At 39.8% G+C, this 16,274-nt stretch overlaps 1 protein-coding gene across 1 annotated transcript in view; it reads right to left on the bottom strand.

Moving 5' to 3' along the window:
• LOC139724535 (isovaleryl-CoA dehydrogenase, mitochondrial-like) overlaps positions 1-15,602 on the bottom strand; it is a 37,772-nt gene extending 22,170 nt beyond the window's left edge. The window contains exon 1 of the mRNA XM_071635668.1: positions 15,409-15,602. Within this exon, the coding sequence (XP_071491769.1) occupies positions 15,409-15,585 (177 nt within the window). The 5' untranslated portion in view covers positions 15,586-15,602. The remainder of the gene's footprint in view (positions 1-15,408) is intronic.
• Between the last annotated feature and the right edge of the window lie 672 nt (positions 15,603-16,274).

Below are 16,274 nucleotides of genomic sequence, written 5' to 3'. Positions count from 1 at the left end.
TTGGATGATTGCTTTTACAATAAGAAATGAATAACGGTAACTTTCGGATGCTAACAAATGTCAGCAAATCCTCCCACTTTCTCATTTCAAACGTAAGTTTTAACCTCCTAGTATAAGCATCAACTTTTATAATAATCTCTACGCCTATGCAAAATTTGCTAAATCTTAAAACACAGAATAAGATGATTGAATTTTCTATTCACTTCTTTAAGACATGAGCATCTGCATCACTTCAATAATGCTTAATATTAATTTTTCTATATTTAGTAGGACTAATTTAGTTTTTCTAATGTTTTTCCCGTTTTGGGGTTGTTTTTTTTTTGCGTCAGCAGATTTTACTTTTGACCACCAAAAAATAAAAATCAATGACATTGGTGACCCGATAAAGTCAGTGTGGAGCCCTGTCTATTCCATTCTTTATCATGCTCGGCCGATACTTCCAGATCATTATACGACACTACATGTATTTTCATAATCGCATTGCTGGAAAGAAAAATCCAGTGCTTGCGATCTCGGGGAAGAATACATGAAACAAACTTCGTGAAAGGCCGAAAAAGAGTTAAAATATAGGCACTACGCAAGAGATTGATGTTGGAACAGTGGACCGTGTTTAACGCCAAAGATATAACTGTCAACACCTCGAAGCAGGTGCGCCACGACGGTTAAGAAATCTACGCGCACGGTATGACTACTCGGTATCACCCACGATCAAAAATCAGAACACAGTGGTTAAAGAAAAGAGCGTAGTGTTAACGTAAGTACTCCATTGGCACGGGTGCTATGTGCATATCGTGTACGTGTGTAGTAGGTAGGTGTTGGGGGTTTTTCTTGTCAGCTGTGCAGGCCTACCGGGTATTTCTTTGGGCGCGCGATTGTTAAGAATATTTACAGTCGAGTGTGAAAAGATTTCTGACATGTCTCCGCTGTCCACACGCGCTTAATCGGAGATTCTGAGTGACGTTGCAATTCGATTCGAGCTACATGCTGGGAAAAACAATAAGTTAATTAAGATCAGGACAGTAGATTTCACTTCGAGGTAACCGAACTTCGAGTTATTTTCTTCGAGCTACGCGAATTTTAATACACGGAAACTCCATAGGAACAATCGGGACTTTCATTTTGCACCCGAGGTAAGTGATATTCAGCTTATCCGACGTCGAGGTATCCGAGGTTGACTGTATTTCACTGTATTCCAACAAAGTATGGCCCTGTAATTACATAATGCAGACAGATTGACAAGCTTATTGATCATGATACACACCGATTGACTACCGACCTGTTCACATTGACTTCTATGGAAATTACTCTTCATTTATTTCCAGCCTTCGTCCTCACACAGAGCTCTTTCCATTTGCACTTTGTAGCTAATGTTATACAAGAAAATGAAATTTCAGCCCCTGACATTCTACTAATATCATCATGTATTCATCTCTCCTCCCTGTACAATTATATCACCATTGAACATTCCTTTTTATAAAATGGGCTTTAGAATCTCTGCAATCTGATTGGTCAATTGTCATGCATTGATTTTTACTGATCCACACTGAGCCATGCTTCTGGTAAAATACGAACGCATGGCTCAAGCCTCGGACAGTGTTGGGCATGTATCGGACGCATGATGGGGCAAAGAGTTGAATTTCAAAGAGTTGAATTTCATGAATTTTGTTGACTGCAAGTCCAGTGACAAAGAGACCAAGAAGCAAAAGCCCCAGCAAAGCATCAATATCATGTGCACCACACATTTTGCGAGTGTGATATTTTGCGAATCAGGTTCATGAGGTAAATGGCTGTACTAACAAGCAAGAATCATACCGAAGGAATGAGATAGAAGTATCACTACTATTTAAGAGAAAATTGGATATATCCCACCTTACATGCAATAGATAATACATTTGTGTTTAATACAGGAGGTAGTATTTTGTAAAATTAATTTCAAGAATATTGGTTGACTTGCATAATTTGTAATGAATAGACAAACACACAGCAAAATATTCTGCTTACACAGAGTCAAGAGAGATCTGTACTTGGAAGAATTTAATAAACACAATAGCCATCATGAAATCCTGAATGGCAGCTCTGATCCATACATAAGGCTACATTACTTGCTTTGTTCCATCCTTACCCAGACGCTGGTTATTTTACAGTAAGCTAGGGACATTTACATTGTTAACCTTCTGCTAGTAATTTTTAATCAATGTCTGACTTGTGACTGCGAAACAAATGAAGAACAAATTTCAGAAACGGTAGAGAAACATTGCTTTGCTTTGATGTTTACTGACACTGTAGAACAGTAAAACAAGTCACTATAAAATGCAATGCCAAAGGATAAATCATGCACAAAAACTACATGTACCTCTTATTTACTTGAGAGTAGTAAGTAAGTATGTTGACCTCTCAACAGACTACAAGAATGGCTTGTACAATTTGTACATTACAGTTTTCTAAGCAACAGGTAAACAACACTTCATGACTTACACTGCTATACCACATCAATATTTAATCTATGACAAGAAGACAGATAATAATGTCTGGAGATAAGGACCATACATGTAGGTTGTATGCTTCTTAGAAAAAACAAAACAGCTAGAGTAATGCTGCTACATGTTACCATGTAGTCCAATGGGATACAATGTACCCCCACCTCCTCAAAAGATCACGCTATTTCACTGTATTCCACCAAAGTATGGCCCTGTAATTACATAATGCAGATTGATTGACAAGCTTATTGATCATGATACACACCGATTGACTACTGACCTGTTCACATTGACTTCTACGGAAATTTCTCTTTATTTATTTCCAGCCTTCGTCCTAACATACTTGCTCTTTCCATTTGCACTTTTCCCAGCTAATGTTATAGACCAATTCGGGTTCGTTGAGGGTAGCAGACAATTTGTGGCACTGGGCGGTGCCATGAGCTCATTTTGAGGTGTCTTAGCCGTCCCCCCCTCCTCTCCCCCACCCCCAGGCAACATGTTTATTGTGCACTTGTAACAAAGGTTCGTGCACTAAGCAAGCGTTCGTGCACTTAGTACGAGACGCCTATTGGCTAAAACAAACATGCATGTTTTTCATTCCGTGCGCGGAAGGGGGTGGGGGAGAGGGGAAGGGGGGTTGGCTAAGACACCACAGTAATGGCGCTGCCCATGCCAAATATACACATAGCGCGTCACAGAATCGGTCTATACAAGAAAATGAAATTTAAGCCCCTAACAATCTACTAATATCATCACGTATTCATCTCTCCTCCCTGTACAATTATATCACCATTTAACATTCCTTTTTATAAAATGGGCTTTAGAATCTCTGCAATATGATTGGTCAATCGTCATGCATTGATTTTTACTGATCCACACTGAGCCATGCTTCCGGTAAAATACAAACGCATGGCTCAAGCCTTGGACAGTGTTGTACACGTATCGGACGCATGATGGGGCAAAGAGTTGAATTTCAAGGAGTTGAATTTCATGAATTTTGTTGACTGCATGTCCAGTGACAAAGAGACCAAGAAGCAAAAGCCCCAGCAAAGCAATGTCATGTGCACCACACATTTTGCGAGTGTGATATTTTGCGAATCAGGTTCATGAGGCAAGTGGCTGAACTAACAAGCAAGAATCACACCGAAGGAATGAGATAGAAGTATCACTACTATTTAAGAAAAAATTGGATATTTCCCACCTTACATGCAATAGATAATACATTTGTGTTTAATACAGGAGGTAGTATTTTGTAAAATCAATTTCAAGAATATTGGTTGACTTGCATAATTTGCAATGAATAGACAAACACACAGCAAAATATTCTGCTTACACAGAGTCAAGAGAGATCTGTACTTGCTTCTTGCTTGGAAGAATTTAATAAACACAATAGCCATCATGAAATCCTGAATGGCAGCTCTGATCCATACATAAGGCTACATTACTTGCTTTGTTCCATCCTTACCCAGATGCTGGTTATTTTACAGTAAGCTAGGGACATTTACATTGTTAACCTTATGCTAGTAATTTTTAATCAATGTCTGACTTGTGACTGCGAAACAAATGAAGAACAAATTTCAGAAACGGTAGAGAAACAGTGCTTTGCTTTGATGTTTACTGACACTGTAGAACAGTAAAACAAGTCACTATATAACAAAACTTGTGTGACTTCGTGCAACTTGTGCAGCATTTTGAATTGTGACAAAATAAAGTTCATTTTCGTCTGCATACAGTTTTCATGTTGTTGTTTTTGGTGGTAAATAAAACTTAAATGATCTGTTCTTATATATATGCACTTATAAATGCAAAAAGAAAACATACACAACACCTTCTACAATAAACTAAGACATTAATATCAACTAAAAAGTGTAAGAGAACAGCTAACACAATGCAAAAGGATAAATCATGCACAAAAACTACATGTGCCTCTTATTTACTTGAGAGAGTAGGAATTAAGAGTGTTGACCTCTCAACAGACTACAAGAATAGCTTGTATGTGATTACACTTTTCTAAGCACAGGTTAAGAGCACTTCAAGGCTTACACTGCAGCTATTTTGTACCACATCAATATTTAATCTATGACAAGAAGACAGATAATAATGTCTGGAGATAAGGACCATGTACCCCCACCTCCTCAAAAGATTACACTATTTCACTGTATTCCAACAAAGTATGGCCCTGTAATTACATAATGCAGACTGATTGACAAGCTTATTGATCATGATACACACCGATTGACTACTGACCTGTTCACATTGATTTCTATGGAAATTTATCTTCATTTATTTCCAGCCTTCGTCCTCACACAGAGCTCTTTCCATTTGCACTTTTCCTAGCTAATGTTATACAAGAAAATGAAATTTCAGCCACTGACATTCTACTAATATCATCATGTATTCATCTCTCCTCCCTGTACAATTATATCACCATTGAACATTCCTTTTTATAAAATGGGCTTTAGAATCTCTGCAATCTGATTGGTCAATTGTCATGCATTGATTTTTACTGATCCACACTGAGCCATGCTTCCGGTAAAATATGAACGCATGGCTCAAGCCTTGGACAGTGTTGTACACATATCGGACGCATGATGGGGCAAAGAGTTGAATTTCAAGTATTTATGGGCTCATTTTATAAAACAAATGATGCACAGGCTTGTTTCGTGGATGGATGAGAATTGGATGCTCTCATTTCACTTTGGAAACCGTCTAAAACCCACTCACTGCGCTTGTGGGTTTAACAGTTTCAAAGTTAAACTTGCGCATCCAATTCTGACTGATCCACTCTGTCCTGTGCATCATTTGTATAATGATGATATTTTGGCATGATGTTCCAAAATATGTCACAGTGATAAATTGCTTAAGCAATATATCACTGTGCAATTGGAGACATCTGTTGTCTTTTAAACTAATATAATATAGAAATAAGAATACCCATGATATACTTGCCTCTAATTTTGAGTATGTATCACAACTATTAATGCCAGGGGCACCATTTATGTGATATCAACCTCGAGGTACCAGTAACACGAATGAGTTGGGGTCTCAAATGATGTGGTTACTGTGATATTAAGCAAATAATCAACATTGGTGAAGGTGATGGGACAAACTATCACCTCCGAGGCGATCTGGATGTCGCTATCTTTCTGAAGCGCAGCTGAGGAAAGATAGCGTACACATTCAGATCGCCAAGGAAGCGATAGTTTGTCTCATTGCCTGAAACTAAGAGTTGATTATTTGCTTTATATTCCACATCTAGGGTCCTAGAAATTCCCATTTTATTCCACATCTGAAACCGTTTTAGCTGTCTTCAGGTATCTTTAGGGCTTAAGCTATGTGTGCGCATAGATGACAAAACAATGAATTTGCTGCACGCACCACGCGGCACTGAAGTGAAAGTGCGTTGCACTGTGTACTATCAAGTGACCTAGTTAAATGATAGTCCACAGTGCAATGCACTTTTATTTTGCACGTACTCCTCTCGCATTAAAGACTGTATGGACTGCCAGAGATCAGCAAAACAAACAGATGTCTTTATAGATGACAAAACAATGAATTTGCTGCGCACACCACGTGACACTGAAGGGAAAGTGCGTTGCACTGTGTACTATCAAGGGACCTAGCTCTTCTCAGGTGATGTGATGGGCAAAACTACGCTTTATCAAGTGATCAGCTCTTGACCAATCCTATAGCAAGATCCTTAGTATGTGGAATATGATATGTACTAACTTGATGACATACTTGCTTCTCATTGCAATATGGACTATAACTACTTGACACACCATGGGCCCCGTTGCTAGAAACTTTGCGTTTAAACGCAACTTGCAACTGATTGTCACTGGCCAATCAAAATCATTGTTGCATGCATGTCTTCTTAATAGGGCAGACCCTGCGCCAATCAGAATGGTTGTTTCAAAATTAGCAATTATTTGCAATTGATTGCAACTTTCTTGCAACGGGGTTCAGGTCTGTAAAAGCCTAAGGCCAGGGGCAGCTTCCGTGTGCAGGTGCTCTCTACCTGGCACTCAAACCAGTGACGATGATAAACACAAAACTGACATTTGCGTCACTTCCAGATCTACTATCAACCACCCTGACCTCAGATTTGATCGATATTCGAACCAAAAAGAAGTGCGCAGACATCATCCCTACCCATCTGATACCAACACTCCACAGGAGCTGCTATAGGCGTTTTCACATCAGCCCGATAAAAATCCAAGTTCGAGATATTTTTTATTTTCCCAAGTCAGAAAATAGCGCGCTATTTCGAAACATCGGGCTGATGTGAAAGCGCCTTATGAGACCCGAAAGAAATTTCTTCCCCTCTCCCTTTGCAAGATGTGGGCGACCACAACTGCGTTCAATAATGGTAAACAATACTCCAAGTGCTTAAATATTACGTGTACCACATTTTATGTTATTGAAATCATGCTTGTCATCGCAGTCTGCATTGCCTCAGCCTCTAAGTCATCAATACTTATCTTTAAAGGACAAGTTCACCTTCATAGACATGTGGGTTGAGTGAATGCAGCAATATTAATAGAGCACATCATTGAGAGTTAGAGGAAAATCGGACAATCCGTTCAAAAGTTATGAATTTTTGAAGTTTCTGCTCACTCTAGGCTGGATGAGAAGACTACTATAGCTTGTGATGTCACATGAGTACAACGATATAAAGAAAGAATAAAGAAAATTCAACATATTTTCACTTTTCTCGCATAACAAAAGAACACTTGACTTCTCTATTTCAGAAGGCAGGGGGAATAATATTACCCTTTAACATATGTCAGTAACAAGTCAAAGAAATGTGCACTTTATTCAAAAAGTAAAGTTTTGTGAAATTCTCTTTTTATTTTCTTTACATGGTTGTACGCATATGACATCATACACTGTAGTAGTCTTCTCATCCAGCAGTGACTACGCAGATACTTTAAAAATTCATAACTTTTGAACAGATTGTCCGATTTTCCCCAAACTTTCACTGATGTGTTCTACTAATATTGCTGCATTCACTCAATCCATATGTATATAAAGGTGGACTTGTCCTTTAAAGGACCCCTGAAATCCATTATGCATGTTGATTTGTGTTGATTTATGATACCCTCAACATCTCTTTTGCGGTGAAACGGATATCTAGAAACATTCCGATATATTTTTAACAATTTTTTCTTCTATTTTTCTTCAGATTACTTGGGAATGCCCACAAAAAATCCTTCCAAACCAATATTCCTAAGATGACCTCATCTGTCAATCACTGCTAAAGTACTGAAATGTTTGACAAAAGACATTGAAATGCACCTTCCCCTCGACTCAGCATAACTTGCATGTTTCAGTGATATTAATGTGACTAACAAAAGACATGGAGAGGGAACATGCAAGTTATGTTGAGTCGAGGGGAAGGTGCATTCCAATATCTTTTGTTAAACATTTCAGTACTTTAGCAATGATTGCCATATGAGGTCATCTGAGGAATATTGGTTTGGAAGGATTTTTTGTGAGCGTTCCCAAGTAATCTGAAGAAAAATAGAAATGTCGCTACAGCGACTGGTTATACCCCCGCCAAACAACATTTCATAAGCTTTGGTCAAAACAACATTTGATAAGCTTTGGTCAAAAAACTGAGGAAGTAGTTAAATCTGCAAGATCTTTCCTTGATCTTCTGCCATTAATATGCCGTTACCATGGCAACGTACTTTCGGGTACTGTCGAAAAATGCGTCTTGCACATCTACAACCAAAGGCACACATCTGTACCAAGTTTCATGGAAATTGGGCAAAAACTGAGGAAGTAGTTTGCAACACAAAATTTTCCATCATTTTGGCTCATAATATGTGAGCTGTTACCATGGCAACATACTTTTTGTCACTGTCAAGAAATGTGTCATGCTGACCTATATCCTAAGACAAACATTCAATATGAATTCCATGAGAATTGGAAGAACACTGATGAAGCAGTTTTGCCATGAAGCATTTTGCCCTATATTTTACCAATAACATGCCGTTACCATGGCAACGCACTTTTTGCCACTGCGGAAATATGTGTCTTGCACATTAACATATTCAGATGAACATCTGTACCTAATTTCATTAAAATTGATCAAAAACTGTGGGAGGAGTTCGCGACGCAAGATTTGTACCCATTTTTGCCCATAATATGCCGTTACCATGGCAACGTACTTTTGGGTACTGTCAAAAAATATGTCTTGCACATCTACAACCCAAGGCACACATCTGTGCCAAGTTTTATGGGAATCGGTTGAAAACTGAGGAAGTAGTTCGCGACGCAAGATTTGTACCCATTTTTGCCCATAATATGCCGTTACCATGGCAACGTACTTTTGGGTACTGTCAAAAAATACGTCTTGCACATCTACAACCCAAGGCACAAATCTGTGCCAAGTTTTATGGGAATCGGTTGAAAACTGAGGAAGTAGTTCGCGACGCAAGATTTGCAACGGACCGACCGCCCGACCGACCGTCCGCTGATTCCTATATACCCCCTTCAAACTTCGTTTGGCGGGGGTATAAATAGAAGAAGAAAAAATCATTGAAAATATATGAAATGTTTCTAGATATTCATTTCACCACAAAAGTGATGTTGAGGGTATCATAAATCAACACAAATCAACATGCATTTGTATTTCAGGGGTCCTTTAAATTAACTCTGATCCACAAAAATGTACATTAATTTACTCATCACAACTCAGCTGCAGCATGAACAAAACCAGTTTCTTACAGTTCTACAGACAGTATGATGAGTTGGCTACCTGCAAAGACACAGCCATTCATGTTGTATCCTTTTAAATACCGTAATGGTCCCAGTATGCTGGTATGAATATTTACTGGTAGTGGAGAATTTTTGTTTGTTTGTTTGTTTGTTTGTTGTTTTTTTTTTTAAGGATATTGAAAGAAATGTGAGGTGATGGCATCATCGATTAATATTCATAGCATATTTTGGAATATCATGTTGAAATATATTATAAAGAAATGTTCAGTGGGGATACAATATGATATGATGGAGAGATGGTGAATACATTACATGATGATAATAAATTTACATATTTACTACGTTGTAAGTTAGTGAAATGTTAGGGGCATTGGTTATTGTGACCTACAACATCACTGCTACACTCAACTATACACAGCCCTGTCGCTGTATAACCTGTGCTTCGCACGACATCTGGTCGGGCTATGCTACACTAAAAAATTAAAACAAACAAACAAACAAACAATCAACAAACCCAAAGAAAATCTAGTTAATTAAGAAATGCATTCGTACCCTTAAAATGAGCTTGGAGTCACCTTTTCTTGTAATCTGTTACATACAAATAAGACAAGGATGCAATGTGTCCCTCTGACATTGTATTACATCAACTAAAAACTTGTAACAATTACGTCGACCGATGAAGTATGAAAAGAGTTCATGGTCATGGCATGGAGCCTAGCTAGTAGTAGGATATGGCTATGAATTGATGGCTATATGCACAGCATGGAACACAGATGTACTGCAGTAAACTGTAAATTTATTTCTATTTCTTCTTCTTCTTCCTCTTCTTCTTCTTCTTCTTCTTCTTCTTCTTCCAAACTCGTCAAAGATCTCATCAACCCGACCCATGGCAAGTGGCTCCCAGCCAGCGACATCAAGCTCCCCCCACTTCTGCGACGATCTTCACTCCGCCTTCTTGATCACGAACTCCCCCACCTACACGAATCTCTCATCGAACACTTCCCTGCCCTCTTCACCACTGACGGACTTCGGTCATCCACACATCCCCCTCATCACATCTCCGCAGGCATTGTTTCCCCCCTTCCGGCCAGAACCAGTGACAATCGAAACCTCCTCATCATGCCCACCCATTCCATATACCGCATCCTTAACAAATCAGTGAACTCTTTGCCGTCTTTCACCTCAACAGCCTGGCACGAAAACAGCGTGCTGTCACCAACAAAGACAATTCACTGGTCGGACATTCATCGTCCCCCCTCCTCCAAACGAGATGGAGATATACAGTATAAACTGTTGCACAATGTCCTGCCACCACTCACAGTCCTCCACCACTTCAACCCTGATATCTCACCAATGTGTGGATGGTGCGATGAAAGGGGGACCATTCTTCACCTGTTTCTCACCTGCGAGGCCATACAACCTGCCTTGGACCTTCTCCACAACCTGCTATCACATATTCTGCCTACGACCAAGCTCGACTTCGACCTCTACTGGACACTGGGTGCCACACGCGCGAGGTCGAAACAGGGAAGCCGTGTGCCTATCCAATTATTTGATCGTTAGCCTAAAGAGCACCCTCTATTGGCTCTATCGTACCTCTCGGTTCCTAAACCCGATCCCCTTTTGGACGACAAAAATAAAGAACATGATCACTATTGAATATGAATTTTATAAGTTACAGAACAACACGAGCACCTTCACAAAACGATGGTCTCACAACAACTCACTCTTCACGATGCACGGGGAAAACATCACATGCAGAGCTACCAAGTCTCACGCATTCTGAGTAAGACTCAAGCATTTAGGGGTCGTCTCACGATCTCACGCATGGCACCCATTTTTCTCACGCATCGGGCAAAGTCTGCAATTTGGGCCCATAATAAGGAGCATAGCTCAAAGGATTAAAGTGATAGTTACAATTGAAGGTATATTTTCCTTTTGTCTTTCAAAATAAGTAAAAAATAGTCACTTAAGTATGCATGCACCTGATTGCACCATTAAGAGCTAAAAATTGAAAAAGGTCCCTACCGTGGGAGGCCACGGGGCCGGGGGAACCCCTCCCAGGCTCCCACACCCTCGCTTGCGCGCACATTCGCTCGCCGAGACGCCAAGTCATGAAAATCTCACTCATGAAAAATTTTTGAACTTGGCATCCCTGCACATGGTTGATATAATAATTAATATTATTGTTTTCTGTGTCACTCTTAGCTCAACACGTTTTAAGCGAAAGCATGAGAAATCTTCATGCTGACTGTAAGCACAGTCATCAATTGTTTTGACTTGTATGTACGCATCATAACGTGTACCAATGTGAATAGCTTGCAAGCATGATGTAAACAAAGTATTTTTTTGAAAAGCCATAAAGTTTTCCTTTTCTTCGGTGTAGAGCTTATTGCCTCCCCATAACGCTGCACAATGTTTTGCGACGTTTATAAATATACAGTACTATCCGCTGCCACCACAGCATGTACGCCATAACCTGGCCAAATAAGAATATCTGAGTTACTCATGTATACCCACTGAAAACAACAATTAGTTTTCAATAGCATCGTTACGAACACTCTGCTAACAAGCTGACTGCAGCACTGTTGTAAAAACCTCCTTTAGTTGTTATGATAATGTAATCATGTCGACTGCAAACGCAGTCATTAATTATTGTTATACTTGACCTGATTTGCATTTAACTTTACCCCATGGAAATTGTAAACCACCCGTGATGCATTAAATGCAAAATAATAATGGTAATAATAAAATGTCAAGGGTGAATATGTACCCCCTTTTTAAAAATATTTTGTATTTTGTTCAAGAGTGATGTAAATAAAGTACCATTTTGAAAAGTCAAAAAAAAAAAAAGTTTTCTTCTTCTTCTTCTTCTTCTTTTGGTAGAAGGCCAATATTCTCAACCAACAGTTTTCATCTATCTTCAATAGGATGAGGATACATCAACTATCCCAGACAAGGGTAGGAGTCCATTCCCGTCCATGGAAAGGATATGCGTCTCTCCTGCCGGAGTCTTCAAGCAACTCTCCAGACTTGACTCCCATAAGGCTTCAGGACCGAACGAGATTCCAACTAGACTTCTTGAAAAGAACTAGCCCAGGAGTTAACACCAATCTTTACTTTCTTCTTCCAAGCATCGGTCGATCAAGGCGAGATTCCTTCTGACTAGAAAGAAGCAAATGTCTCCCCATGCAGTCTTCAAGTCTGGTGACCGGCATGACCCGTCAAACTATCGCCCGATCTCCCTAACATCTGTAACACCACTGCAAAATGCTTGAACATCTTGACATCTTGACACACACAACAGCCTATCCAAAGCACAGCATGGTTTTCGAAAGAAGAGATCCTGCATCTCACAGCTTCTTCTCGCAATCCAAGACCTGGCCAAAGGTATAGAAGACAGGCAGCAGATCGAAGTCATATTACTAGACTTTTCTAAGGCATTCGACAAGGTCTCACATGCCAGATTACTACACAAATTAGAGTATTATGGCATCAGGGGAAAGCTCCATGACTGGCTGTCAGATTTTCTTCACAACAGAACCCAAAGAGAAATACTTGAAGGCTCAACTTCAGACGTCAAGAATGTAACCTCTGGTGTTCCACAGGGTAGTGTTAGAGGGCCTTTGTTGTTTTTGCTGTTTATCAATGACCTGCCTGATGTACCTGTCCAGCAGCTGCACTGTTAGGTTATTTACTGACAATTGTATGGTCTACAGGACAATCGAGTCAGAAGCAGACACCCACAAACTGCAGCATGATTACCCTGCAACGTTGGGAAAATGACTGGTTGATGGAATTCAATCCAAGCATGTGCCAGGCACTCCGTATCACCAACAAACGGAAACCTATCATTGAGACATACAACATCTATGGGCAATCACTGGCAGACAGTAATACAGCAAAGTACCTTGGCATCCACATAAATTTATACACAAAAACCTGAGCTGGAATCATCATATCAATCAAATTACAAAGAAAGTAAACTCCACCAGTGCTTTTTTTCCCTCCAAAGAAACATCCACCCATGCCCAAGAAAAATTATGGAATATGCCAGCATAATATGGGATCCCTACACACAGTGCAACATCAACAGGCTTGAAAAGATCCAACGCCGCTACACTCACTTTGTGTTCCAAGACTACCGACTACGACGCACAATCAGTGTAACAGACATGATGGCTAAACTGGGATGGCCCACACTCCAACGGGGTGGTCCACAACTTGAAATTTTAGCATGTTGCAAGCTCACAATCTGAGAATATTGCAGAAATTGAATATGCGCGGAGCGCACACGATGAGTACATCGTACGCAATATTTTGCTGCTTATCTCTCTTTGTGCTGCTTACATTCAATGTTCTCTCTCATGTTTTGCACACAAATATCTAAAGTACCTAGTAGTTTGATGTTTCTTATGTTATGCACATGTTTTGCACATTTTTGAATACTTTTACTTTGAGCTTGTTGCAAATTCTTGAGGATGTTGCATAGCATGTTGCTGGCTTTTTAGGATGTTGCACAAGAATTTTAGCATGTTGCAGCGACATGCTGAAACCCCTCGTGGACCACCCTGCTCCAAGAACGAAGAGCCCAAGCCAAAGTGTACATGATTTATTCCATCCTGAACTCACATGTAGATACTCCACTTGACTTAATTCCTACTTGCACATATAAATACCCGCGGGGACACTCACAAACGCTGTATATTCCATATTATGCTCGCACTCTGACATACCAAAAAAGCTTCATATCAGATGCAATATGACTCTGGAACAGTCTACCTGATCAGCTCATAGGATGTACCTACCCACTTGCATCTTAAGGACAGGGATGTAAAGTTCAAAAAAAATTTATGAGTGAGATTTCATGACTCGGCATCTCGGCATGCGAATGTGCGCGCGAGCGAGGGTGTGGGAGGGGTTTTTCTCCCCTGTGGCCTCCCACGGTAGGGAGGGTTTTCAATTTTTAGCTCTTAATGGTGCAATCAGGTGCATACTTAAGTGACTATTTGTTACTTATTTTGAAAGACAAAAGGGAAATATACCTTCAATTGCAACTATCACTTTAATATTTTGAGCTATGCTCATTATCATAGGCCCAAGTTGCAGACTTCGCCCTATGCTTGAGAAAAATGGGTGTCATGCGTGAAATCGTGAGATGGCCCCTAAATGCTTGAGTCTCACGCAGAATGCGTGAGACTTGGTAGCTCTGTAAGGAGGAGGTGCAAAATCTTCAGCTCCGTTTAGACAGTGGGAGTATTTTTTAGCTGCACATTTTTTTTTTCTAGCACTGTACATAGCCCACATGTATTTTTTAAATCTTTTTGTTTTTATTAACGTATAAGTGTATAATATAGGATGATACAAGAAGAATAATAAGTAACATATTTACAAAAATAGTGCACAGTTTCTAACAAAAGGATTGAAGCACAGGAGCAGTAACACATGAGAATTGTAAAATGAAACATATGTGGTTTAGTGGCTATATAATGTTAACATGTGAGAACTAAACAAACTAGGATTGAGGTCAGACTTGATTTACATCGTGTAATGAGAAGGACCACTTCTTGAAGTGGGCATTTAACTTATTTTGTTTCTGTGCTATTTTGTACCCGATCTTTATTTTATATTTCATAAACACAATAAAAGCATGAAAATTTGGTTGCTTTTTCTGAAATCTACATCTATAAATGTAGAATTTCATATACAAAAACAAACAGTTTATCGATCCCCTGATCATGGATCTCGTCGTTATGAATTCCAAACATCTTATTGGTCAAAGAGAGGTTGTAGTGAGAACCTGTTTTCTTTCTTATGAATGAATTTTATCTGGAGCACTGCCACTGTAAACTGCCTGCACTGCACACCCAACCAGTACGCTGATACACCTCATGGTGGACTGTACTAGATCTATTAAGTACTTTTTCTTTGAGAGGAGAGCCGTTACCGGTACCTATATAGGACTGTAATTCGTTTCTAAATTCTAGTATTATGACAGTCTGGGTCTTAGCCCGATCGATAGTTATCTGGGTCTGTAAAATGCTCCACTCCAAAGAAAAAATATTCGCAGCCGGAGCCGGTGCCCCGACACCGAGACCCCGGGGAATTACCCCGTCCGCCACCGGGGTTACGATGACTCGACTCCGCACAAAAGTCTACTTGCTGGACAAGGCCACCAGCCAGGGATTGATTGTTCTGTACTTACCTGTCTTTCTTCATCCGTAAGTCCCGAAACGATATCATCAACCTCAAAAAAGGTGCTTACAGTACTTGCTGGTCGCCTTGAATATATCGCGGAGGATAATCGAGGTTTAGGGAGAAATGCTTTCAATAAAAGTGAGGGGTTCGTCCTCCGCAGATTACGGAGAGCAGTCAGGGCCATGATGTCCACACACCGGCTGCATGTGCTCCAAGAATGAAGGGTAAACAGCAAAGTTGATACCAGTAGAAGGTATTTGTGTGTGTTGTGTGTTTGTGTGTGGGGTGGGGGAGGGGCGGGGGGAGGGGCGGAGGGAGGGGGAGGCGGTGGGAGTGGTTTTTCAGCTCTGAAAACTTTGAAAGGATAGTGCTACTGTATCTAAAGTTGGTACAGGATCAGTCATGAATAGAATGTGTGATAAAGAGTGTAGAAAATCTCAGCTTAATTTGACAATCCTTTCGTTGTGGTTGTGACAAAGTTTTACATTATATTTTTTCCCCATCTATTGCACATCGTGCAACTTGGTGAGATTGTAAAGCACTTGAATAGACACTAAATTTCAAAACCTTTTTTTCCAAGTAAAGACTCTTCCAAAGAGTATATTTTTTCATTATTTAGACAGGTTAGGAAGGTCCAGTTATATTGAGTTACAAATCATTTTTAAAGCTTAGAGTCTGCTTTTTCAGAATCCATGTCTTATGACTTTTTGCTAGTTTTGTGATCAATGCACAGTCACAGGTATAATTACATACTTTTTTCTCAACAGTGCATATGAAGCTCAGCTTTCCTCATATCTCTCTTGGAAGATAAAGAAAGAGAGATATACTGTAGAGAGAACTTCAATGAAGAGAATGTGAAGTGGGGGAAAAATA

This window comes from Diadema antillarum, unplaced genomic scaffold (genome assembly GCF_040938485.1).
Source record: "Diadema antillarum isolate AM-2024a unplaced genomic scaffold, OU_Dant_1.0 scf00000220, whole genome shotgun sequence".
NCBI lineage: Eukaryota > Metazoa > Echinodermata > Echinoidea > Diadematoida > Diadematidae > Diadema > Diadema antillarum.
This window is presented reverse-complemented; position numbering and strand designations above follow the sequence as displayed.